Source organism: Anolis sagrei, chromosome 4 (assembly GCF_037176765.1).
Source record: "Anolis sagrei isolate rAnoSag1 chromosome 4, rAnoSag1.mat, whole genome shotgun sequence".
In the NCBI taxonomy this organism is placed as follows: Eukaryota; Metazoa; Chordata; class Lepidosauria; order Squamata; family Dactyloidae; genus Anolis; species Anolis sagrei.
Window position 1 is genome coordinate 32,100,730 of NC_090024.1, and position 25,415 is coordinate 32,126,144.

The following is a 25,415-nucleotide window of genomic DNA, read 5'->3' on the forward strand; positions in this document are numbered from 1 at the left end:
TTAATTCATAAATGCAATTCAGCTTTATGGGCTTCACATTTATTTGACAATAGCTGTTGCCTCCCTCTGGATGATAGACCAGTAAGACACACAGGTTTTAAAGATTGCATATATCTGTAGGATTAGAAGTAAACTTAAAAACCTGATTGCAGCATATATTTAAGTTCTCCTTGATGTCTCAACCCCTTTTTTCATCTGCTTCCTTTTGGAAAGATCTGGTTATAGTTCTCAGCTAATTTGATACATTTTGTGTGATATAATTTGAGAACCCTTGATATATCTGCCAACTAACTTACATGAGCTATTGCACTGTGAAAATATTCAGAACGCCTGGAGACAATTAATATGCTGACAAAATGACTTGCAGAGAAGTTATAGTTTTATTAACTCTTTCATCTTGGCAACAGACTAAACACCTCAGTTGAAATGCCTGCATTACCGCAGCAAATCAGTCACGTCTTTGGAAAGTCTTTTTGCATCTGAGGATATTAATCCAGTGTGTTCTGCTCTGCATGCAATGAGTGTACCTGGACCCAGCATACCTCCAAGAAAATGCTACTGAGAATATCAATAATGATCCCAGATCAGATATAAATGGATTTGGTCAAGCTGAGCCCAAATGAAACAAATGTGTAACGAATGCGAGCTGCCCTGAGTAACGCATGAGACCCGGCACAAGGGACTTATCTCAGCATATGAATCACATCCTGACACCACCACCTTTTGCATTGCTACATATGCCATGTGTTAACCCTCAAATAAGCCAAGGAAGTAAAATTGCCAGTTTTCAAAGCAGCCCCTTTGGGTCTTAACAACTGAGTTACATCACAAGTAAGAGGCAAGAAGGGAAAAATTTAAGGGCATATTATAACTGCAGCATAATCTACTGAATTTATTAAACTCAATGTAATTCTGGTTAGTAGCATGAATGAAGTTGGGCTCACTTCCAGGAAAATGTGTCAGTCAATACAGACTGCAAGGATGTTCTGGGTAACTCGCAGAAGCTCATGTAATTCATGTAGGTTTTAAAAGGCACACGAGAGAGATGCATAATAACTGAGAAGCATAATAATATTTCTTTTGGATCCCACTGTTTGGTCTAGAAAATGGAACAGAGTCCAGTTGGCCCTGTATAACCACAGATTCTGCATTCATGGATTCAACTTATTATTTTTAATCCAAAAAAGCAAAGCTTGGTTTTACCCTTTTATTTAAGGGACACTATTTTACTACACCAGTGTATATAATGGAACTTGAGCATCCACAGATTTTGGTGTTCATAATGAATCTTGGAACCAAATCTCAGTGGATACCAAAGAGTTGTATCTCCTTCCCTGTTGCAACCCCTTTAATAAGACAGAGAAAACTTCCAGGGCAGATTTCAAGAAACATGGAAAATACAGAAGAGAGGGAAGGAAGTTTTAATTCTGCTGATAGAAGCTGTGGAAGACAGGAGTAACACACCACTAAATCTTAATTCAGATGTAGAGAATGTATTAGTTTATGCTAACATGACCCTTCAAAGCAATATCTCCACAAATCTCCAAGCCTGATAGTAGTGGTTCCCAAGAACAAAAATATGGTCCTCGGCCTCACTGTTACTACACTGTTGCAATGAGAGCGACTGGTCTCACGAAACCCTCTTATAATACCAAGGCTTATTAAATATGGTTTTCTGTGGGCAAGCAGATGGCAACTACAGGACGGCATATGTTCTATATTAGAAACTAGAGCTGATGTGATCTATCCAATAGAATTCTCTGAATCAGCACCCCAAATAACCAAACAAAATTTAAAGTTGACCAAAAACTGATTTGCAACCCTTTTGGTACTAATGTTGGAGAATAGTCCCAGGTCAAAGTGGTCTCTGGTCAAAAAAAAAGTTGGGAACCACTGCCTTGTAGAAACTGCAAAGCATTTCTAACTATTGAGCTAGTTAATCCATATCTGAGAAAATAGGCTCAATTGTTTTCTAACCTTTTCTCCCTGACTGATAGTCACCCAAGTTATCTGAAAATGATGATGAAATACTTGGGATGCACTAGTGCTAATGACAATCTCAAACATCCTGTGATCTGAACAACTTGGAACTGGCATAGGTGTTTACATAAACTTATGGAAGAACCATGAACTTCATAGGGTTTTCTTAGGCAAAGGATATTCAGGGATTATTATCTTCCTCTGAAATGTAACCTACAGCACTTAGGAGGGAATAAGTGGTTGTAGATTCACGCCTTCTCCTCTTGAATGAGATACTTCTCTCAACTGTTGCCCCATTCAAGAGAAATAAATACTAAACTTGCCATACAGCAAGTGGTCTATGCCAAACTGCCACTCTAATAAATGAAAACACTACCGTATAGCATTTTCAGCTGACTTTGGTAGCCATAAGGAGAATATAACTTCAGTGAAGCCCTCATTTGTTCTAAGATAGACTATATTTCTGGTCAGCCCTCAACAATTCTCCCAGGTTTCTCTGCTTAAACCTTCTATATTGAAATGCACAGCAGTGTTTCAAAAAGTTAAGTATTTCATCCAACTTCTAATTTGAAGTCAAACCATGCTAGAAAATGGAATCATGAGTGTCTGTGTATGTAAGGAACTGGGGTAAATCTGCGATATTTGCAAAACTGAAGTTTGTATCCACCCCCCACCCTCCACCCCCAAATGAAGTGGCAATTCATACAACTTCTACATTCTCTACAAATCATCTGATTCTCACATTAAGCCTTCTACCACATCTGTGCCGTCTACAAACTGGTCAAGGTTTAATTAATGTTCTTATGACAATCTTAACACCCAGTCTGCCTGACATGGCAAGACCTGCACTGTAATAAATACTTGACTTGTATGTGAATGTCCCCTGGGATTCTTGTTTAACACTTCAGACAAAAATACAAATTGAGCACATCCCTGAGAACTACAATCCAAATTCCAAAATGCTTTCAAATTCAAAGAATGTGTCTAGGCTTGGGTCCCATCTCCAAGATATCACATTATGTAAGTTTATACAAATACAAATATTCCATTCCAAAAAAATCTCAGCAGAGGCCCAAGAAGAATGCCTCATTTTCAGAGGAACTCAACACAATTGCATTTTCTCCCGCTTTTCTCAGAATTTGTTATCTTATCAGACAGTACCATAGTAATGATGAATAAAACCAGTGATCCTAAATTAACAGACAGGGTAGAGTTGCAAGGCTGAAAACAGGTAACAAACAAGACCTGGCGAAATTTCTTCTTCTACAGAGTCATTAAAGGTAAAGGAGCCATCTCCCATTTTAATTCTTACAACTACGTTCACATCCCCACTTGGCCATGGAAATGTACTGGGTGATCTTGGGCAAGGGCCGGGCTTTAGCACAGTGGGTTAAGCCTCCAGCCGTAGAAAATCGTGCCGATCGAAAGGTTGGCATTTCAAGCCAGGGTTGGGGTGAGCTCTGACCATCAGCCCAGCTTCCGCCAACCTAGCAGATTGAAAACAGTAATGTGACTAGATAGTTATTGCTTTTAGTGAAGAGGTAATAAAAAAAGGTACCATAAGAACATGCCGGTGATTCGATCAGGAGGACATCTATGGACTAAAAAGCTCCCTCTGCATGGAAGATGGGAGTGACCTCACCACCCCATGGCCGTAGTTGAGCACAGAATCAAGATGCCCGAAATGGAAGAGATGGGAAAACCTGTTTTAGGCATGGGTAGGCATGATTCTAAAGTACTTACAAAACTAGGGGACGCTTGTGATTTGCTTCTGAAGTGTTGCTAAAGTTTTGGTGGTGAAAATTTCAGAACTCTAATAAAACTTTCAAAACTTCATTATTTCGTTATTGGTGATTTTTATGACAGAACCAATTAGGAACTGCCATTTCTAACGAAATTTTGAAAGTTTTGTTAGAGTTCTGAAATTTTCATCACCAAAACACTTCAGAAGCAAAGCACCAGCAGCCCCTGGTTTTGTAAGTATTTTAGAACCATTTAGAACCCATGCCTATGTATTGTCTGTCCTTGTATAACAGCTTTGAATGTTTGCCGTATATGTGTTCTGTAATTCGCCCTGAGTCCCCTCGGGGAGATAGAGCAGAATATAAATAAAGTATATTATTCTAAGTCAAGCCCTCTAAGCACCAGAAAATCCTTTAATAGGGTCATCATAAGTCGGAAATGACTTGAAGGCACACAAGCCCTAGGACAGAGGTCAGCAATGCATGGATCATACATGGACATCTGTACCATGGTGCAACAGTAATACTGCTTCACCCAGCACTCTCAGCTTCACTTTTATAGCCTTCCCCAGCCTGTTGCTCTCTACAGATTCGCCCAATCCCTAGCCAAAACGGTGATATGCTTATTGCAGACAATAACATTTGAAGTACTTTCTTTTATTCTCAAAGTCCTCAGTCCTGGTCAAAATCTGGGAGAGCGTGGGATAAAGACACAGGGATAACCCAATTTAAGTCATTTAGTATCAAAGCTTATGGCATAAATGGGGAAAGCTAATTTTGTAAAAAGAAGGAAACAAAAAAAGAAGGAGACTAAATTCTGCAACAAAAATGGAAAATCATGGTTGATATTATGAGAAAACATGTTGTTGCTAGTTAACATGTGCACATAGCAATATCATCCATTCACAAAATTCCTTAGGTTCTTAATAAAGCATTGTTTCTCCTGTGGGGACATCTTGTGGCCAGTTCCAGTGTTGACTGTTGCTACTTATCATAAGAAATTAATCGGTAGCTGCTTCTATTGAAGAAAAAGTGCTAGAACCTCACCAAACTACAAATCCCAGGATTCCATGGCAGTTAAAGTGGTGCCAAACTTCATTAATTCTACAGCGTAGATGCAGCCTAAGTTTTTCAATCAACAGTATTATTTATTTGCATATGTATTGACAATCACTTCCCATGAAGTGTGAATTAAGTGTGCCATCCATGCACAAGCCACGAGGATCAATCCAGTATCAAAGCAGTCATTTTTTAATGTCTCGCGTAATGTTTTCCATGTAGTGTAAAAGCAGAGTTCCCTTCATTATATCTTGGTATGTGAGTTCAAAACACCCAAACACACACAAATATGAATCTTACATTATGATAGAGTTTATTGCCTTTTACATGTCCCAAGGCACATACTGAGTGCAAAATGTTACTTTGTTTTCAAAGTAATACAGTTCGGAAGCAGCGTTCCCTCACAGATGTCAGTGCAACTTAACAATGTAGAATTCTTCAGAAGCAAAACATATACATTATTGGGTTGCTGTGAGTTTTCCGGGCTGTATGGCCATGTTCCAGAACCATTCTCTCCTGACATTTCACCTGCATCTATGGCAGGCATGTTCAGAGGCTGTGAGTTCTCAGAACCTCAGAATGCTTGCCATAGATGCACACAAAATGTCAGGAGAGAATGCTTCTGGAACATGGCCACACAGCCCCGAAAATTCACAGTAACCCAGTGTTTTCAGCCATTAAAGCATTTGAAAACACATATTTTTTTCAGGAAAGCCAACTTGGGTGATCAATCCTTCATGTACTTATCCGTTGAAAACTTTTTTTAATTTTATAGATTAATTTAAGCTTTTCTGGTAGATTTAGACAAAAAACTCCTGGTATTATCTGAAAAGGGTAGTGGGAGAAAACCACATTGCTTCTTCGGGGGCGTTTTCTACTAGGAGCCTGAAGAAATCTTGATTTGGGAATTGCAGCACAAGAAAATCTTACAGCCTCAGTAAACATGCTTAGAAGATAACTATTCCAAAATACATGATAGTTGATTCAGCTGCAAAACCCAAAAGGGAATCTCTGTTGAAGCAAACCTCTCAATAAGATAAAGGAGGGAATTGTTTAAATGTACAACGAACACTGACTGCTTGTTTTTTAAAAAATAAAATGTATACACATCAGAAAACAAGTGTGTTTTCAAGAGAAGGGAATGGTTGCTTTGATATCATGGTATGCTGAAGGGTTTCAAAGCCTATTTTCATACTACATATGAACAAAGTTGGCACCTATTTTGGGAAGCTTTAAATCTGAATTAAGTTGTGTCCTCTCTTTTGGAAGTTTTTTTTGGTGCAATCGAACTGCAAGTCAAGTCAGACTTCAACAGTAAGCCTAGCAAATCTATACTGCAGAGAACCTGGACTGCGAAGCAACACAAGGCCTTTCTTGTTTGCTGGTTGAAACATCAGCATTTCCAGCAATCCTGCCAAACTAACAAACCCAAGAGCTTCCCCACAACCAGAGGCCAATGAAAAGTCCCCCTGAGTGACAAAACCCAAAAGGACTCTGGAACAGTGCGATGGCACGTCTGGCAAAGGGTCAGGCCATAAGCCGAGAACAAGATCTTGATGTTCATTCACAGTATCAGGAACGCCACTTTCCGTTGCCTTCTTTGAATTCACTCTCTTGTTTCTTCCTTTCTGTTTTGACACCTTTCCTTTAAATCTGTCACTGTGTTTAGGCTCCTGAGGACCAAAGAAGTGCTGACTTTTGTCAAGCTGTGACAGATCTTCTTCAGTGGGGATGCAAATCATGGTGTGCAATTCAGGGCTACCTTTTTTGAGAAGGGACAGACTGATCCACACTAGTGCCCTGGGATAACGTTGATAGATTGGCAAGAGGGCATCTTCATCCAGTTCCTTCTGATCTGCTTTAGAAAGAAGGCATTGTATCCTACGGTTTTTGCGAGATGCAGGCTGACACCAGATTGCCACTTGCTTTAATAATTTCCTGCTCCTGTAAATAAAAAAAAGAACACACATTGTGATTTCATATACAGCAGCGTTTCTCAACCTGGGGTTCAGGATCCCTGGGGGGAATTGCAAGGGGGTTTCAGAGAGGTCACCAAAGACCACCAGAAAACACATATTTCTGATGGTCGTAGAAACCCCTTTGGAAGAGAAGGCTGAAGATCTCTCCGCCAGTCCTTCTCTTCCTTTTTGGAAACAGATGGCAAATCCTCCCACCCAAAGTCCTCCTCCTACTGTGATTGGCCAGCCTCTCAGCCAAGGGAAGGGCTGTTTCTGGTACTCCAAGCGGGGAGGAGAGAACAGGTGTGCTTGGTGCATGGCAGTATGGTGCGCACGTGCAGGTGAGGGAGAGTGCACAAGGCTGGAGGGAGTCCTGTGTCCCTTCAAGGCAGGGATAAAAGTGCCCTTTGATTGTAGATTAACTATAAATCTTAGCAACTACAACTCCCAGATAACAAAATCAATCCCCACCAACTCCACCAGTATTCAAATTTGGGTGTATTGGGTATTTGTGCCAAATTTGGTCCAGTGAATGAAAATACATCCGGCATATCAGATATTTCCATTACAATTCATACCAGTAGCAAAATTACAGTTATGAAGTAGCAATATATATATATAATTTTATGGTTGGGGGTCACCACAACATGAGGAACTGTATTAAGGGGACGTGGCATTGGGAAGGTTAAGAACCATTGATATGCAGGCAGTCTCCAAGTTACAAACATCTGACTTACAAATGACTCATACTTAAGAAGGAGGTAAGACAACAGGAAGTGAGAGAAATCAACTTCAAATTTCCAAAACAAGGCATATTTTTCAAAATCCAATTATAACAGGGACAAAAAGTAAGGTGAAATGACAGCTTACATCAGCCCTAGGCAGTCAATTACAAGAAGGACAACTGAATGGCAGCTTTTGTTTATGAGGTTATCAATGCGTTCTGCACACCTGAGAACACAGAAGCTCTGGCCTGATGTGGCTTCCTCTTTCTTGCATACATTGGTTGCCTTTTCTTCTATCTCCATATTTTGGGAGGACATCTCCCTTTGTTGATCTAATGCATCCATCGCAGGAGACTCTTCAACATGTGATTCAGAGCTGGGGCCACAAGAAATCTGATCTTCAGGTGCACAAGGCTCATTATCTATGGTCACAGCATCCATGCGTTTTGTCTTTTTGCTTCTAGCTTCCCAATCCTGGGTGAGCTTCCCCCAGGGGCAGGAAAAGGGGGCCAAAGTACCGTGTTTAACATAATTTGCCCTTTTTGCAGGAGGCCGTCTATAATTTTTTTAAAAAACAAAACATACTTTCAGTTTAGTAGCATGTAGTGCAAAATGAAGTTACACAACTTTACTGAAACAAATATACAAACACTTTTTTTGCTGGAAAAAATGTTAAATGTCTTTAGCATAGATCAAGCACGGGCAAACTTTGGACCTCCAGGTGTTTGGACTTCAACTCCCACAATTCCTGGCTTCAGTCCCTTTCCTTTCCCCCCTCAGCAACTTAAATGGCTGGGGCGGGGTAGGGGAGTGGTTTATCACTTCTTCTAATCCTCAACGTATTTAACCGGTATGACTGCATGGAGCGCTGTTACCTTCCCGAAGAAGTGGTACCTATTGATCTACTCACATTTGCATGTTTTCGAACTGCTAGGTTGGAAGAAGCTGGGTCTAACAGTGGGAGCTCACCTCGTTCCCTGAATTCAAACTGCCAACCTTTCAGTCAGCAAGTTCAGCAGCTCAGCGGTTTAAACCGCTGTGCTACCAAGGGGCCCAAAGAATAATAAACACACAACAGTTCAGGAAAAATTAAATCAACAGAAGTAAAATCAAATCATGGGGATTCATGTTACATCCTCATTCATTTGCATATATTTTAATTTGTTTTGAGTTACTGAAATTGTATTTTCTGAATAGTGGCTCAGTCAAAAGAATGTGAAATGGTAAATTAATTTAAGTCACTTGAAGGTAAGCCACGTTGATTCCACTTATTTCCAGGAACCTTGTGTCTAAATCCTACACACAACTGCCAGTATCCAAAGGGCAACTTTAAGCAGGTGCTTCAATTATTTCTTATCTCCCAAAGCATAACTTCTGCTCCCCATAGAATATTTATGAAAATCCCCACAAAGCTTCAAAAAGATTCTGATTTTCCTGTTAGCCATTTTGATCTTGATTCAAAGGGATTACTTTTTACTTTTTCAAATCTCAAGCAAGTAAAATTAAGAAGAGAAAATGTAGTCTACTAAACAAATTAGCAGTAAATTGAGAAGGTTTCACTAAACGTCATGATAGAACTACACTTCTTAATCTCAACACATCATTTGAGACATTTACCTCTTAAATTTTTCAAGAAGATTGCTCTCTAGTTCTTGGGCAAACTGAGCACCAGCAGGACAGTCCGGAAAATCATGTGGCACATGAGGCGTTCTCTTATACAGGGAATGTTTCAGAGCCTCTTGCAAACCTCCTATGCGTGCACCTCGGTATATCTACAAAGCAAAACATGATCATGTCTTGGAAGATTCCAGCTGTAGAAAGTCAGACAAAATTCATATGTTGCATCTACTTTTTGGATTTTTGGAGGGGTTTTTCACATTATGTGATTTTAATGTTTATATTAATATGCTTTTAACTCCATGTTTTAATGTTTAAATGTTACCTTTTATGATCTAATAGATAGTTATATATTATTGTTGTTTTATGTTAGGTTTCATATGTATTTGAGGCATTACATTTTGCCATAAATATGTTGGAAACCGCTTTGGTATACAAGTGAAGTAAATAAATAAATAAATAAATACTGCAGAATTAATGCAATTTCATACCAATTAAACTGCCCTGGTTCAATACTACAGAATCATGTGAGTTGTAGTTTAGTGGGGTACCTGCACTATTTAGCAGAGAAGGATAAAAACCTTGTAAAATTACAACTCTTATCATTCTATAGATTTAAGCACTGCAGTTAAAGTTACAGCAAACCGCATTAATTCTACAGTGTGACTGCACTCTTAGATAAGTAGTTTCTACTCCAGATCCAACCACCTATTTCCTTTTTCATCATAAAGTTGAGTTATAGACAGGGTTAAAAAGTAATTCCAAATTCCAGCACATGAGAAATTCTTGACAGAAATCTGTTTCAAAAACATTAACAAGAATATCAAAGTCCACCTTAAAAACCAGGTGGGCAGTCACAATATGCCTTGTTTACCTTGTACAAAGTGCTTTGCAGAACACCATGACATTTAGTATCTTCAGCAGCAGCACTACAAGGAAGAGATTACCCTTGCAGAGGCCCAAAGTGATTTTATTGCAGTTGGCTTGGGAACAAGCCAATGGCTGCATGATATCAAGCCATTCCTAAATATTCACCCTGGCTTAATTCTCACATTTTAAATATGCAGTCGTGGCCACCAAGTATCAAAAATCTTGGAAGAGTCTCATTTTGTGTGAATTTATGTACAAAGTTAAATAGTCCACTTACGAAAGGAAGCCAGAAAGCCATGCCCCAGCCTTTGGGGAGATAAATATCCCATCCACTTCCCCATCCTGGTCGATCTTCCCCAGCTATTTTCCCAGGGTGCTGAACCAAGAGTACAGGAATCTTGGATTCTTTAGGGCCCAAGTCAAGATGTGACCCAGGTACCAAGAGTTCACTTCTCAGGCGATTCAATTCCTAAGAAGAATGGGTGAAACAGAGCACTGTAAGCTTGATTTCCTTATTAAAAAGAGAGAAAAGTAATTGAACAACACATGAAAGGCTTCTCATGATGTACTGTAAACCCTTTGACCTACTCTTATTTTAATACTAGTTGAACATCCTGAGTGCAAACATGTTTTACTTGAAAAAGAATAATATACCAACTTTTCCTCTGAAGTATCAACAGCAGCATTACAATTTACTTGCATTATCTTCAAAACATCCAAAAGTCAGACTGGGTATTTTAGGCAACCCAGACTGACTTCTGAATTGAGCATGAATTTAAACATGATTCTCCCCAATTTATGAAAGACACGCCATAACAAGAAGGCTTACAAGCAAACATTTCAAATATATGGATGACTTTGTGTCTTAAAATGAAGTGGTTTAACATATACAAACAAGAACAAGCATAACTGCATTAAAATTACCTGTTCTGGCATTTTGGTGTCTGTGACACTTTTACGAATATTCTGGTCCCAGAGAAAACTCTGAGCGCATTCTGCAGGAACACCTCCTAAGATCAGCTGTTTCATTTCCTGATTCTCTAAAAGGGAAATGGAGACATCCATCACGGCTGAAAGGTTAGCAGCTTGCATAAAGAAAATCAAGAAGTCCTGCTGGCACCTGAATGCCTAACACATTTTATTTGACATACACTTTCACGGGCAACATGAATATGTGACAGTAAATTGTATAGACATTATTGGACTGGATGGCCCTTGAGGTCTCTTCCAACTCTTTGATTCTATGATTCTATTATTATTGTATAGAGATTATTGACAGTTTTAACCTTATTAATTTCCAGTTCATAACATCACATATTTATCTTAAGATGATAATAACCTTTCAACTTGGATCAAGAGGATAAAGAGAGAAAAAAATAAAGAATATAAATAAAGATATATTAGGAGATGGAAAAAATATGAACCATAATTATTTCTGTAATCTAATGAAAGCTATAATATTGTTTCCAGGAGTTTGTGGAATTGAAGAATTCCACAAACAAAAAAACCCCAAAAATGACAAATTTTGATGAGACGAAAAATGCTTCTCTTCCAGCTATTTCAGAGATACTGCACAACCTTTGTAAATAAAACACCTTGCTTGGAATGCGAGTTATAGTTGCCGAGAGAATGAAATACTCAGCAATTATAGTGGACATTAAATTTGCAAAATATACAGAAAACAAATGCATTGTTTCCTTTGCGAAGACCATGCTGACTCAAAGAAAACCTGTGAATGACTATCCCAATGAGTACCAGGTGTCCTTAATTTTTTCTTTTTAGATGCTATCTCCCCTTTGGCTGTTTGCAAAAGGGGTCTTCAGCCATCCAAGCCATTGCTGTTTTCCCCACATGCATCCATTTAAAATCTTCTCTTTCTAGCCCTTGTTCTTCCTCCATCAACTCTGGCTTGCATGCACTGTCTGCAAGCATGCACTGCCTGCAGAATGTCTCAAAACAGAAAGGGTTGTTAGAGTCAAAAGCAAAAAGTGAAAGACTCAAGAGGTTGCAACTGATTATTTACAGGTGCTGGCATGTTCCTTCTGCAATTCTGATCTGGTCCTTGATGCATTTGTGAATCCAACAGTCGATGGTTCAATGAGTGCCAATAACTACAACTGTGTGAGGGTATAGGCAAGAAGAAAAGAACTGAAAATCATTGTACATGAGTATGAAACAGAGAAAGGAATCTGACAAAGGGGAACCACTGCCCCAGGCAGTGAAGCATCACAAATAAGCAACAAAACACATGCTTTGCATGAAGTCAAATCAGGCATTTGTCTCTAATTTCTAATCCTAGACCACAGAGCTTAGAAGATACTTGTCTGATAGACCAAGTACCTGAATTAGCTAAATCCACTGAAGGAGGCAGAGATTCAGATATCTTAAGTGAGACAGCTGCCAAAATGTGGAAGTGTAAAGAATTTGGGTTTTAAAAGATGTTATGTCCTCAAATCACACTAACAGGAAGCAGACAACTCCATGCAGATAAATCGTCAGAAGGAAAAGGATGAAGTCATGAATGCAGTAATGTGCAAATAGATACAGTACTTAGCTATAATACTCACAATTATATTTCCAATTACAGAGAAGGATTTCTATATTCATACAAACACTACAGGGCAAACACTACTCAATTATACTAGAAAGAACTCATCACACTTCCCCCTAAAGGGGACATTTACAAGAAAATTCAAGCAAGTGGAAATGAAGCGCTGTATCTGAGGTAGTAGCACCTGTTGGCCTCGCCAGGATTCGAACCTGGATCATCTGTACCATTTAACAGAGGCTTCCATTGAGCACAAGACCAGTTTGGTGCAAAGTCCCTTCCTCACAGTAGCTACATAACCACAATTAGTAAGTACACATCTACTTTAGTTTACTGACTAGAATACTTAGCCATAAATGGACTGGATAGGACATGCATTCACTTAACCTGGTATGAATGAGACTATTTTATTTTTTTCACAATAACGCAGTGAATAATAGCATACTTTACCTTGGTATTTTTCAGGATTTGGCATGGCCTTTGATCTCTTTTTTGGAAAATTCACTCGAGGATCACCAACTGTCAAACCCAGTACAGATCCTGAAGGAATGTCTGATGGACTTAAGCCTTAAACAAAACAAAACACATGTACCTGCCTTTAAAAGAAAAGTCAGCAAGTATCACTAGTATACAAAGATATTCTCTATTGCATCCTCGCCTTTGTCATAGACTGGCAAAAATACAAAGACTGTATCTGTGCATATATCTAATTCTACACTACAAACTTCTGATCCTGTCTATGGCATCAAACCCAGAACAGTGGTATCAACTGGTGCTCATTTACATAACTAACTTCAAAAAACCTTTTAAATTTTTCTTTTATTTCTCAAAACTATATCCCCTCACCACACTCATGACCCACATGGCATTATAAAAATATAGCTGTCAATTCAATTTCTGCTACATTGTTCTAATTTCATCCATTACATATTACGACTTGGTTAATCCATGATAGAATTTCATCCCTGAATCACCTCAATAGCTCCAGAGAGAACCCATCTGTTACCTAGCCCAGCAATCAAAAGCCAAGCAATATAACTGTATGCCAGTGAATTATAATGAATCCATTAACAGAATGCCATACAGATAGGGGAGGAGCACATCCAGAATTTTACCTTGTAGCAGTTCAAAGGTGGCTTCCTGACGGAGATGAACCGACACCTGATCAGAGTCTCTGCATTTTTCTCTCCACCAGCTAGTAATTTCAGAATTGTTAGAACCCATTTCCTAGAAAATCAAAGCTGCCTTGTAAGATGTTGTGAACTGCAACCTTCCGCAAATAACCTCTTCCTTGTTATTCATCTTGAGCTAAGTTAAAGTGATAAAAGTTGTTTTTGGAGATAACTATATCTCTACAAAAACAGTACTGCCATGAAACTCAACCCTGAAGACAAGTTTGAGAAAGTTTGCTAGACATCCAAAGCCACACTTATGCACTTGAATTTCTCAACTCAGTAGCAGTTCCTTTTCCAACATACTGGCCTAGAGAGCATGAACCAGGACAATACATTATCTTTTGATCTTCTTTCATTTGCTGTACAGGATGATGATGAGATGTTTAAGTAGTTTCCAGGAAATAATGTGATACAACATTGTACCATTAGTTATCAGAAGTGGTGTCTTGCTGTTTGCCAGCCCCACATTTTTAAACATATTTACACCACTGACACATTTATTTGAATTTGTAACAAAGGAAGCTGTCTTTTATATTGTATCTGTCAAAAGACCAAATTGACACAATACTGCCCACATTTAACTGACAGCAACTCTGCAAGGGTTCTGATGGAAGTCTTTTAGAGTCTTACCTGGAAATACCAAGGCCCAAACATGGAACTTTTGTCAACCAATTTCCTTAATTTTGCCTTCATTTTAAAAAGAGGCTCTACAATCTAGGTCTATATTCAACATTCACTCAGAATATTATAGAAAAAAAGCTGAAAAGATTGATGGCAGTACAAAACATGCCAGTTGTCTTTCAACAATTTATGAAATCATATGCTGCTATAAATAAATTTGATTAACTACTTCAATTCTATATGGATCCTAGCTTTTCAGCCTTGTAATTTTAAAATGGCAATACTATCTTGAGAAGAACACAAGAACAAGTGTGCCAACTCCTGGTCTACTTACTGTATGCAAAGATGCAACCTTGAGTGCCTCTGTGAGCACGCAGTGAGAGAGGGGACCAATCAATCGGTATCTGAGGATCTCCATTGTCAAGTCACTGGAATAGACAAGAGTTACATGTTTAAATGTACAATTCTGAGGCAGTACAGACTAAATAGACAGAGCTTTAGGATGATCTGGTCAAGTATAGCGATTACCTTATTACAACTCCAGTAGTTTGTGATGTCCAGCAATAAGGCTGGCGTAAATCTCTGGTCCCATCACCAATTATTTTTTTCACTGGGACAGCAAGAGTTTCTCCTCCTTGGTGCTTCCTCTTCCTTTTCTTGCCAACATTTTCAGCAACGTCCATTTTACTTTCTTCTTGAGGTAATGTTGGAACTGGTTCAGGATTACAGGTCTCCATGGGCTCTGAACACTGGAACACTGTTTTCAACTCATCCAGTATATCCTACATTATGTGAAGGAAGGCTCAAGTGTGAATGGGTGTTCTATTTTAAAGTTTCAGCAAAGAAAAAAAATAGTCCTAGATGACTTACTCTCAGTGTTTTCTGTCAGCCTACTGTTGGGGGAAGCAACCTTCTCAAGCCTCCTCTATATGATGTTTGTCTGTTTTGTAATGTGTCATTTTATAACATGAAGTATAAGTCTTATTTGATTTGCAGTTTCCTTATCTCTAAATACCTAAAGCAGTGGGAGGGGCTGCAGGTCACACGACTCAGTGACAATTTAGCATGATCAGGTTTAAACAAGATGACAGAGAATGTCAGTTGAGGAATGACTGTTAGAAAAGTGTGTTGATCTTTGAATGAGCTTGAGTATAGAAGTCTGTCAGAGTGCAGAAGCTCATGTTAGGAAGTTAGACACTATTGAGGCTTGTGTTTTATTTGAAAGTAAACTCTTATTACAGAGAGGTGTATAAAGCAAAATAGTTTATGAAGAAACTGTCAGAGATTATAAATTCAAGCTAGAAACTCTTTGAAACTTTACTAAAGTTTTTAACCCTTGACAAGAAATGTGCCTATATCTTTGAATACAAGAAGGTATCAGTAAACAAAACTTGTAATCTTTGAGAAGTCTGCTTGCATCATTGTCTGCTGAAAACATCAAACTAAAACAAAATATCTATGTGCCCAGTTATCATCCATTATCAAATAAACTCCGCTACCCTGATTAGGTTGTGATCCTAACAGTTCATGATCTATACCCGATGGTCAGTAATCCTAACAGGTCATGATCCATTATCTCCAATAGCTACAATCTGAACATTTCTCTCCTGACTTGCTACGTCTTGCTATCAACAGAAGCCATGCTCATAAAAATGGAACTCACTACCTAACAATATGTGAAGCATGTCTTCATTTCTACCATATCAAGAGAAAGATTTTTTTCTGAATTTGTTCATATAATTTAGCTGTTACTTTCAGGACAGGCCATAAATACATACATTCTCTACATGCAAAAAATCCCCCCAAAACCCCTAAGGTTTTCACAATTCCAATTAAGAATGTTGTTGACTAGTTATGTGAAAGATCTTTGTTCAAAATTCTGCAGAGCCTTTCCTTTTTATTACCATGCTAGATGGACCAACAATATAATCAAATATAAAGCAACATCCTATGTCAAAGGAAAAGATGCCAGTGCTCCATTAGATGTATTTAGTATTCTCGGCTGTTAATACCTTTCACATTTTTGTGTGAGAAAGGACTCATTCCGTTAGCCAAATAAGCACAACGCAGTTTAGGAGTTCTGTTTTGTTAAAAGCAATATCTCATACAAGAAAACAAGATAAAGCCTGCACCTTCTTAAAGGCTGGATGTGTCCATAACCACAATTGTCTGTTTTGAGAAGAATCATCAGATTTATTTGTGGGTTTCCAAATGAAAGTAACTGGACCAAGTGCTTCTTCAGGGTATTGATCTATTCGGTACAGCGTAAGAGCACCTTGACGCTTCCCAGGAAGACAAGAAATAGCTGCAAACGTTGGCCCTGAGGAAGAGTTCATTCAAAAATCAAACACTTTACAGTCACACAAAATATGCTGCAAAACAATGTCCCCTTAGACCAGGACTTCTTGAAACTTTTTTCAGTCATGGGCTCTTTCCACCTGAGGAATTTTTCGTGGATCCAGGTATATAATATATTAAATAGATATACAAATCAAAGATTTACTGATAATAAATCAATATTTGCAAGGCTTGCTAAACAGGCTGGTTTTCCTTTTTGTGGAGCACATCTGAAGCATATTTTGCAGAATTCACTGTCAATGGGTAGCATTCAAACTCATAAGCCTTATGGTTGCCTTCAAAGTGCCGTTTGTAACTGTAAGACTCTAAAAACGTAACTTTGCTATCCTGGCATTGAGAGCCTTGCAAGCCACATAAAACGCCATGGCGGACCAGATTTGGCCCATGGGTTTTGGGTTTTATATGCACGAGTCCATCCCAGAAGAATTTTAAAAGTATCACCAAGCATCTCTATTCCTTAAATCGTAGCACTACATGTGACCTTTTTGAATGCCTAGATGGAAAACTGCAGTCTTAGCAGCCCCCCGAGGCTGAATTGCCACTTTCCCCTCTTTGCAAAATGGCCCTCGACTTATCTACAGGTGATAGCAAAATCCATAATTTTAGCACCAAATTTGCCCTCAACTTATATATGAGATTGACTTAATACATGGGTAATAATATACTACAATGATAAACAATAAAATCTTCCATGAAAGCAACAAGTTCCCAGGAAGCTGGGAAAGGCAAATATAGGACTAAAAAAAGCTATTTAAAACGTGCTTGTATCACTTCCCTTGGACAACTCTTGCCTGTCCAACTGTGGACAGGCTTAGCACTGCCTAGCTACAGACAGCAGACCCATTCTGGATTAAGCCGTCAGGATCACATTATTTTAAAAAATCGTCTGAGGAAATATTACCTGTATCTACATTGCACATTCGAGCAAGTGCTGTCAGAAGCTCCTCCTCTTTTCCAACCAACTCCAGACAACAGTAATATGATAAATCCTGATATAAAAGAAGAGCTATTGAATTTCAAACTGCAAAAGAAAACCTTAGCATGCTAGGGTGGCAAGTGGAAGACAGAATAATGTATTTGGTTTTTAAAATGTGAGCCACCTCTTCCAACCTAGTTTCAGGTGCTCAAAAGAAGATACAGAAGGGAAAGGAGTAATAAATCCAGTGGATTCATACCAATTATGCCACACAGGCTGAGGATGTACCAACAGCATTTGCTATTCAACTGACAACAGGACATAGTCATATCCTGTTAACTGATAGTCTTAAGAGCTGCACTGAGCTGGATGAAGTTTGATTCTACAATGATGCATAACCCCCTATCTCTTTTGCAGTCCTGAAGTCCCCACTAACTTGCTCAAAGTATCCACAGTTATCACATTTTTTCCAAGGAGGGGCAAATTATTATGAAAGAATGAACTACCACTCCAAAAGAGATAGATTAGTTAATTCAAGTTCTTCTATCGAAAATGAATACTGAAATCGCTTTGTGGTTGGATTTTGAAGGGTGCTCTAGGATACCAAGCAGGCAAAGCAACAAAACTTGGACCCCATGCTTGTAGTAATAGGCCATGAAAGCCATAAAAAACTATTTGAAAGCACACGACAACAGCAACAATCTTATCTCACCAGCCAAAAGCAGGTCCACACATCCCACTGAAATAAGTTTATATTTGTTAAAATTGTTCATTTTAATTATTGTATTGTTTTTAAGTGTTTTTTGCACTACAAATAAGATATGAGCAGTGTGCATAGGAGTTCATTCATGTTTTTTTTTCCAAATTATAATCTGACCCTCCAACAGTTTGAGGGACTGTGACCTGGCCCTCAGTTTAAAAATTTTGAGGGCCCCTGAGCTAGAGCCTCATTCTATCTTAAATGCAGCACAATATTCAAGAATTAAGACAAGGTATCTTTAGATATAAGAACAAAATGTACAGTTATTAAAACAACTCAATAACCAATACTGACTTTTTTTTGTGTCAGCAGTGACTTGAGAAACTGTAAGTCACTTGTGGGTGTAAAAATACTGATGAAAATAAGGGAACACAGGATACACAAAAATGTTCATATTTTAATGAGAATGCTTCACCTTCTCACTAACCCGATGCTTACGGAAAGACATAGCAATATCAGCCTGATCTCCTGAAATACTGCTAGTTTGCTTGTAAAGACTTGCCCAGAAAATATATAAACAGTACCTGAAGGAGGCAGTGATTGGTCATGGCTCGGTAGCAGGCCCGGTAGCACTTTGTTGTAGGCTTATCTCCTAAGCAATAACCCCATTTCTTCACCATATGAAAACGTTTTGCATGCCAGATGTGAGTTTCCAGCCAAATATTCTTTTTTTGTCTGAGATTGAACTCTGCCACCAAGTTTGTACGGCGCCTCCTGGCTTTGCGGCACTTGCTCTTTGGGAGGTCCTTCTTCTGATGTTCAGGTTTCTCTGTCTGTATTGTCAGAACACAGAATGCTACTTTTCACTGCATTGGTTTTCAATTAGAATCCACATAAACCTGATAGCATATGAAGACATGATATGTGTGTGTTTGAGAGGAGGGGAGGTGAGGGAGACACAGAACCAAATGGATTATTATTATGTTGTTGTTATTATCTTGAAGATATGATTACCACTCCTCAAGTGGCTGCAGCAATTATTAAAAGTCAACAAGGGATAATGGATAGACTTGGGAGGTCCACATTCCAGAGCCATGAATCTCATCGTGAGGTCAGTCACTCTCTCATCCCAACCAAACCCATGAGTGTTTATGTAATGATAAAATGTAGATAAGAAGAATGATATATGCTATCTTGAACTTATTCAAGAACAGGTAGGCTATATGTAATAAACAATTAATCTGAAGATACCCCCAGAGGCATGCTATATGAGATTGCATTAACACCACCTTGTGATTCATGGCAATTAGATTCCAACAAATTGTTTAAAATGTAAAAAAAGTGTCCAGAATGTGCCTAAATATCCAAAAGGCAACAGTTTCCATATGATCTTGGAAGGTGATTATTACTTCAAAGGGAGGCTGTCAATTAATAACAAATGTGATAGGCTATATTTAAGAGGAAGGAACTGGCAAAACCACTTCTGAATATTCCTTGCCTAAGAAAACTCTATGAAATTAATGGCTTTGTAATACATTAACAGGTGACTTGAAGGCACATACACATGGAAACACTATAGCTTGCAGGTTAACAGGACATATAAAGCAGCACCTCTATTCTGGCAAGTTCACGGAGTCTCCTGGGCAGGCGTTTGATATTGTGGCTCATTGCTCGCCTCCTCATGTGTCTTGGCAGAGACTGAAAGACTAAGGTATTGGAAGATTTCTGAGTAACTGCCTTCAACATGGCCTTCATTTCAGCAGCACGAGCTTGAACAAAAGGAGACACTGAAAAGAAAAGAAGTTGTTCAGACAACGAACTCTGATGAGGAAAGATATTAAATGAGTTCTCCACTTTGTAGCAATGAGGATTTAGAAAAATTCTTAAAGCCACACAGCATCTTATGCAATTCCATCCAACTTAAAATCTGTTAAAAATACATGGCAATCTCTGTGAATATGCTAAAAAAAGGAAAGCAAAAGATTCTCTCTGGCCTCAAGTTGAGCTTTCAGAAGCACTCCACAGTCACACACACAGAAAGGTCAGGATCTTGTGACAAACTTTGTAGGCGTTTGCTGGATTGGTTATGTCTATTCAACAGTATATCTGCCACAGTAGCAAAGTAAGCTTTACTGGAGTATATTCTTAATATAAATTCAAACGGAATAAACTGTTATAGGACACTGCACTACTTCATGAAGAAACTTAACAATAATTTATTCAATTTTCAACTATTTTAATGTGAAATCATTTATGACCACTGCACAAAATATTTTTCCCACAGCAAGTTAATTTTGCTGTTCCACAAACTGTTGGCTAAGCAATAGTTTAGTGGGGTAAGCATTAAGGATTAGGTGCATTTAGACTGAGATTAACATGTTTTTTTCTGGGACCTGTCTTGTTTTCCAAAACCACATGTAAGGAAATTTGAAGCTATCGCTTCTAATTTCAATTAACAGTGCTACACTTGAATCCCAAACTGTGGTAAACACTACCTATACTTAAATCAGCCAGCTTCATAGCACATACTTTGATGTTGATTTTCTTCAAATATGCTTCAGAATTAAACATGATTCATTTTGACAACATTAGAAATTGTGATCAAAGTAAATTGGAAGCAAACACTTCCACACTTCTATTTTGGAGGGGAGGGGAGAGTTCAAGGATCATTGCTCCTCCTTCTCGTTATGCTAAATAAGGGTGTGGCCACTACAGCTCTCCAGGTCTGGTTAGACGACAACTCTCATGAGCCTAACCAGCTTAATCAATGGTGTTATGTGATGGAGGACTTGTTTCTATGAAAGGCAACTGGCTTGTGGGGAAAATCATTTATGAATCAAGAGATAATAGCAGACATAACTGATTCTGAAAGTATGCAAAAAACCCCAGTTTATTCATGTAAAAGGTTGTGCTGCCCATGTACAGACCTTAGCAAGACTGACTTATTTTATGGATGCTTACCTGTTACATATTTAGGCATCTCATTGAAAGGTTTTTGATGTGTGAAGCTTTGTTGTGAGGTTTCAAAATGGGTATCTAATGGTAAATCAAAGAGATAAATGTTATAACTGAACTACACAATGGATACATAGCTACAATCTATATTGGTGATCTTGTTAGAAGTCTCAGTCTATTTGATCTAAGTAAATAAGAAGTTAATTTTTGATTATCTAAATAATATTTTAGCCTGATAGCTATACAACACTATAACAGGGTTGCAACTTCCAAACATTCCTCATTATCTCTTTTGAAAAGACTCTGCTGGACAACTGAGGCCCGATCTACACTGACTATTTCATACAGATAGAACTACATTATATGGTCGGCCTGAAATGGAGCCTGAGATAAAATTATTATTCATGTAGCTTTGAGCCTAGGTCTGCCTCTCTTAATCTGGGGCTGCGTATCCACTGTAAAGTTAATGCAATTTCATACCACTTAAACTCAAGACTATAGAATCGATGGTTTTTAACCTTCTCTGCCAAAGAGGGCTGGTCCCTTACCAAATAAAAACTCCCAGGATTCCACAGCATTGATCAATGGCAGTTAAATGGTGTCAAACTGCATTAATTCTACAATATTGATGCTCCCCTGGAAGTGAATCTTCATGCAGCCATAATCTTTCTTTCCCAGCAGATGTCTCCCTTTTCTGTGAGCATAGTGAGCTACTATTCCCCACTCCTTCACAGCACAATTTTCAATACACAATATAACGAACAGCACCTTCTGGGGAGTGTCAGATTTGGCCCTGCTAACCAGTTCTTAAACTTGAAGGCACATATACATGTGCCTTCACATACACATGTGCCACATACACAAAATGCCACGGTTAGTTACATTTCTGAAGCAAATTCAGCCATTAAGCTCAATAAAATCCTTAAGAACTACCTTTCTTCTTGCGTTGAAAAGTTCTGTCTCCACCATTCTGAAAGTATGTTTCACTGTGACTAGGCCCACTGTCACCAGGATAGGTCACACTTGAAGGTTGATTCTTCATTTTCTTGGCTCTTTTCTTTTCTTTTGCCTTGGACATTTCTGCAGGGGAAGAAAAGGCATTTAAATGCAACCTCACTTCTACTGCACAGCAAATGCATTAAGCTCCAGGAGAGAAACATGTAAGGCACTTGCAGTCAGAGAAGCTGATGAATACCTAAAAGAATACATCCTGATCTAGTGAAAGAAATTACACTAAATATATCACAAGTGGACTGCTGCAAAAGAATAGACCTAGCAACTGATACTTATCTCAATGTTTGGTTAGTTCAATACTGACAGTTTTTTGTCTTCTATTATCTTGGATCCACTATCCTCAAACTGCAGAGCCAGATGCTGAGTCAACGTAGGCCCCTTTCAGTAGTATTGGTTGGAAAAAGCCACCCATTTATGCACCTTAGCTTATGGAGGAGGAGTAATACATCTTTTATATACTCTTGCCCAGATATTGGACACCTACCTCAGCTCGTTGGAAGCCATAAACTACATTATGCTTTTAATGTTTTCTTGGTCTAACTTGTAACATGTGGGATTTTATCGCAGTAAATGTATGTGATGTGTTAGATTATGTTTATTTAAGTTTTAATTTTGAGGGTTTTTTTTTTGTTTAGTTCATAGGCTTATATTGAGATTGTCGTATCTATTGTTTCTGGTTTGATTTGTTGTTCATCTGTTTTTGGCACTGAATGTTTGCTATTTTGTTAGTCCCTGAAAACTGCCCTGAATCCCCTCGCATTGATAGGGCAGGTTACAAATAAAGTATTATTATGATTATGATTACTTTTCCAGGCTGGGTCTACACTGCCCTATAATTCATTTATTTATTTGCAGTATTTCTATCCCACCTGTCTCAGCTCAAAGGTGACTCAAGGCGGCTTACAAAATGGCAGCAATTTGATGCCACAACAGTCATAAATACCATTAAAACATTTAACATAACATAATAAAAATCCATATAAAAACCACATAAAAACCATTAAAAATATAACTTCCAGTTAAACTCATTTTCCATTAGCATCGTCTAAGCCGTTCCATGTTCAGTCTTTCATAGTACCATATTTATCTATTACGCTGTGTTTCCAAAAGCTTGTTCAATAAGCCAGGTCTTTACTTTTTCCCTGGAATGTCAGTTGTATGCTCCTGGAGCACTGCTCCGATTAGCAACCTGGCTGCCACCCGCTGGACCATTTGAAGGTTCCAAACAGTCTTCAAAGGCAACCCCACACAGAGCGTGTTGCATTAGTCTATACGGGATGCAACCAGTGCGTGGACTACCGTGGCCAAGTCAGACTTTCCAAGGTACGGGCACAGCTGGCGCACGAACTTTAACTGTGTAAATGATCACGGCGGAAACCAGGGGTTCCAGGCTCAACAATGAATTTATTTATTTATTTATTTATTTACAGTATTTGTATACCACTTTTCTCACCCCGAGGGGGACTCAAAGCGGTTTACAGATAAGTAATGGCAAAAAATTCAATGCCAGTACAAACAATTACAATTATACACTACAATTAGACATAAATTAAATTTAAAAATCTCCCTGGAGACTAGGACGCAGAACAATGGCTTCAAACTACAAGGAAGGAGATTCCATCTGAACATGAGGAAGAACTTCCTGACTGTGAGAGCCGTTCAGCAGTGGAACTCTCTGCCCCGGAGTGTGGTGGAGGCTCCTTCTTTTGAAGCTTTTAAACAGAGGCTGGATGGCCATCTGTCAGGGGTGATTTGAATGCAATATTCCTGCTTTTTGGCAGGGGGTTGGACTGGATGGCCCATGAGGTCTCTTCCAACTCTTTGATTCTATGATCCATGAGCAATAAAATAATCATTAAAACAATAAAACAAGTCTCATCCATTGAATCGCCGTTCCAGTAGTTGTCTTTCTGAAATGCTGCATACATTTATTTCTACTGCCCGAAGGCCTGGTCCCAAAACCATGATTTTATTTTTTTTCTAAAAGCCAGGAGGGAGGGAGCGGATCTCACCTCATTTGGGAGTGTGTTCCATAGGCAGGGGGCCACAGCCGAGAAGGCCCTGTCTCGTCCCCACCAGGTGCATCTGTGCCGTTGGCAGGAGAGAGAGAAGGGCCTCCCCGGATTATCTTAGATTACGAGGTGGGACGTAGGTGTGGATACGTTTGGACAAGTAAGCTGGGCCCGAATCATATAGGGCTTTATAGGTCAAAACGAGCTCTTTGAATTGGGCTCGGAGATGGACAAGCAGCCAGTGGAGCTGGCATAGCAGGGGGGTGGTATGCTCCCTGTATGCCGCCCCAGTTAGTAATCTGGCTGCCGCCCGTTGAACTAGCTGAAGTTTCCGAACCATCTTCAAAGGCAGCCCCACTTAGAGCGCGAATGAATCCAGGATCACACCCAAGCTGCGAACCTGCGTCTTCAGGGGGAAGCATAACCCCATCCAACACAGGCTGCAACCCTATGCCCTAATTGGCCTTTCGACTGACCAGATGTATTTCTGTCTTGTCTGGATTCAGTTTCAATTTGTTCGCCAATAATAATAATACAATATAATGTATATATTGTACAATAAAACTATATAATGCAGAGGAAGGCAAAGACAATCCCTGCAAAATCTTGCCAAGAACCCACCTGACCTTGAAACTTAAGCAGAGACAGCCCTGGTTAGTGTTTGGATGGGAGAAAGGGGCTGGACTGGATGACCCTCTTTGGGGTCCCTTCTGTTGGGATGGACTAACTTGGGCCCTCCAGGTGTTTTGGATTCCAACTCCCACCATTCCTAACAGCCTCAGGCCCTTTCCTTTCCCCCCTCAGCCGCTTAAGCAGCTGAGGGGGAAAAGGAAGGGGCCTGAGGCTGTTAGGAATGGTGGGAGTTGGAGTCCAAAACACCTGGAGGGCCTAAGTTTGCCCAGGCCTGATGTAGAAGCACCCATTGTGGCCCCATTTCCCTTGCTTCCCTCTTCCTCTCAGTCTTATCCCCTTTTACCTGCGATACTGGCCTAGGCCTCAAATGAGGAGAGAATCAGTCAGCTTTCCCCCTCCGCTTCTCTTCTGGCCACGCGCGGCGCCCACTTCCGGCTTCCTCGAGACTGCATTCCTCCAAAACTCTCTCTCTCGCGGGAGGGCTACGGTGGGCGGGGAGGTTCTCAATACTGCTGAATGAATGGCGCGCGAG

The 25,415-nt window shown here is 39.3% G+C and overlaps 1 protein-coding gene across 1 annotated transcript; it reads right to left on the minus strand.

Moving 5' to 3' along the window:
• Positions 1-5,071: 5,071 nt before the first annotated feature.
• On the minus strand, positions 5,072-25,371 carry POP1 (POP1 homolog, ribonuclease P/MRP subunit). The gene is made up of 16 exons (XM_060775647.2): positions 25,227-25,371; positions 22,158-22,304; positions 21,231-21,305; positions 19,881-20,056; positions 18,854-19,102; positions 17,555-17,642; positions 16,428-16,615; positions 14,824-15,077; positions 14,630-14,723; positions 13,615-13,726; positions 12,950-13,066; positions 10,876-10,991; positions 10,229-10,420; positions 9,082-9,236; positions 7,691-8,020; positions 5,072-6,725 (listed from the first exon to the last, which is right to left on the minus strand). Exons 2-16 carry the CDS (start codon positions 22,300-22,302, stop codon positions 6,083-6,085), a joined length of 2,934 nt encoding a protein of 977 aa, XP_060631630.2. The 5' UTR covers positions 22,303-22,304; positions 25,227-25,371; the 3' UTR covers positions 5,072-6,082.
• Positions 25,372-25,415: the final 44 nt, after the last annotated feature.

Bases quoted from the DNA above. Each gene is read 5' to 3' on its own strand.
- POP1 (XM_060775647.2), bottom strand. From the start codon at position 22,302: ATGTCCAAGGCAAAAGAAAAGAAAAGAGCCAAGAAAATGAAGAATCAA. The intron at 13,067-13,614 runs GTAAAATTCTGG...GTTTTGTTTAAG, and splicing joins CACCTTTGAACTGCTACAAG to GCTTAAGTCCATCAGACATT. The intron at 10,992-12,949 runs GTAAAGTATGCT...TTTCCCTTTTAG, and splicing joins AAATCCTGAAAAATACCAAG to AGAATCAGGAAATGAAACAG.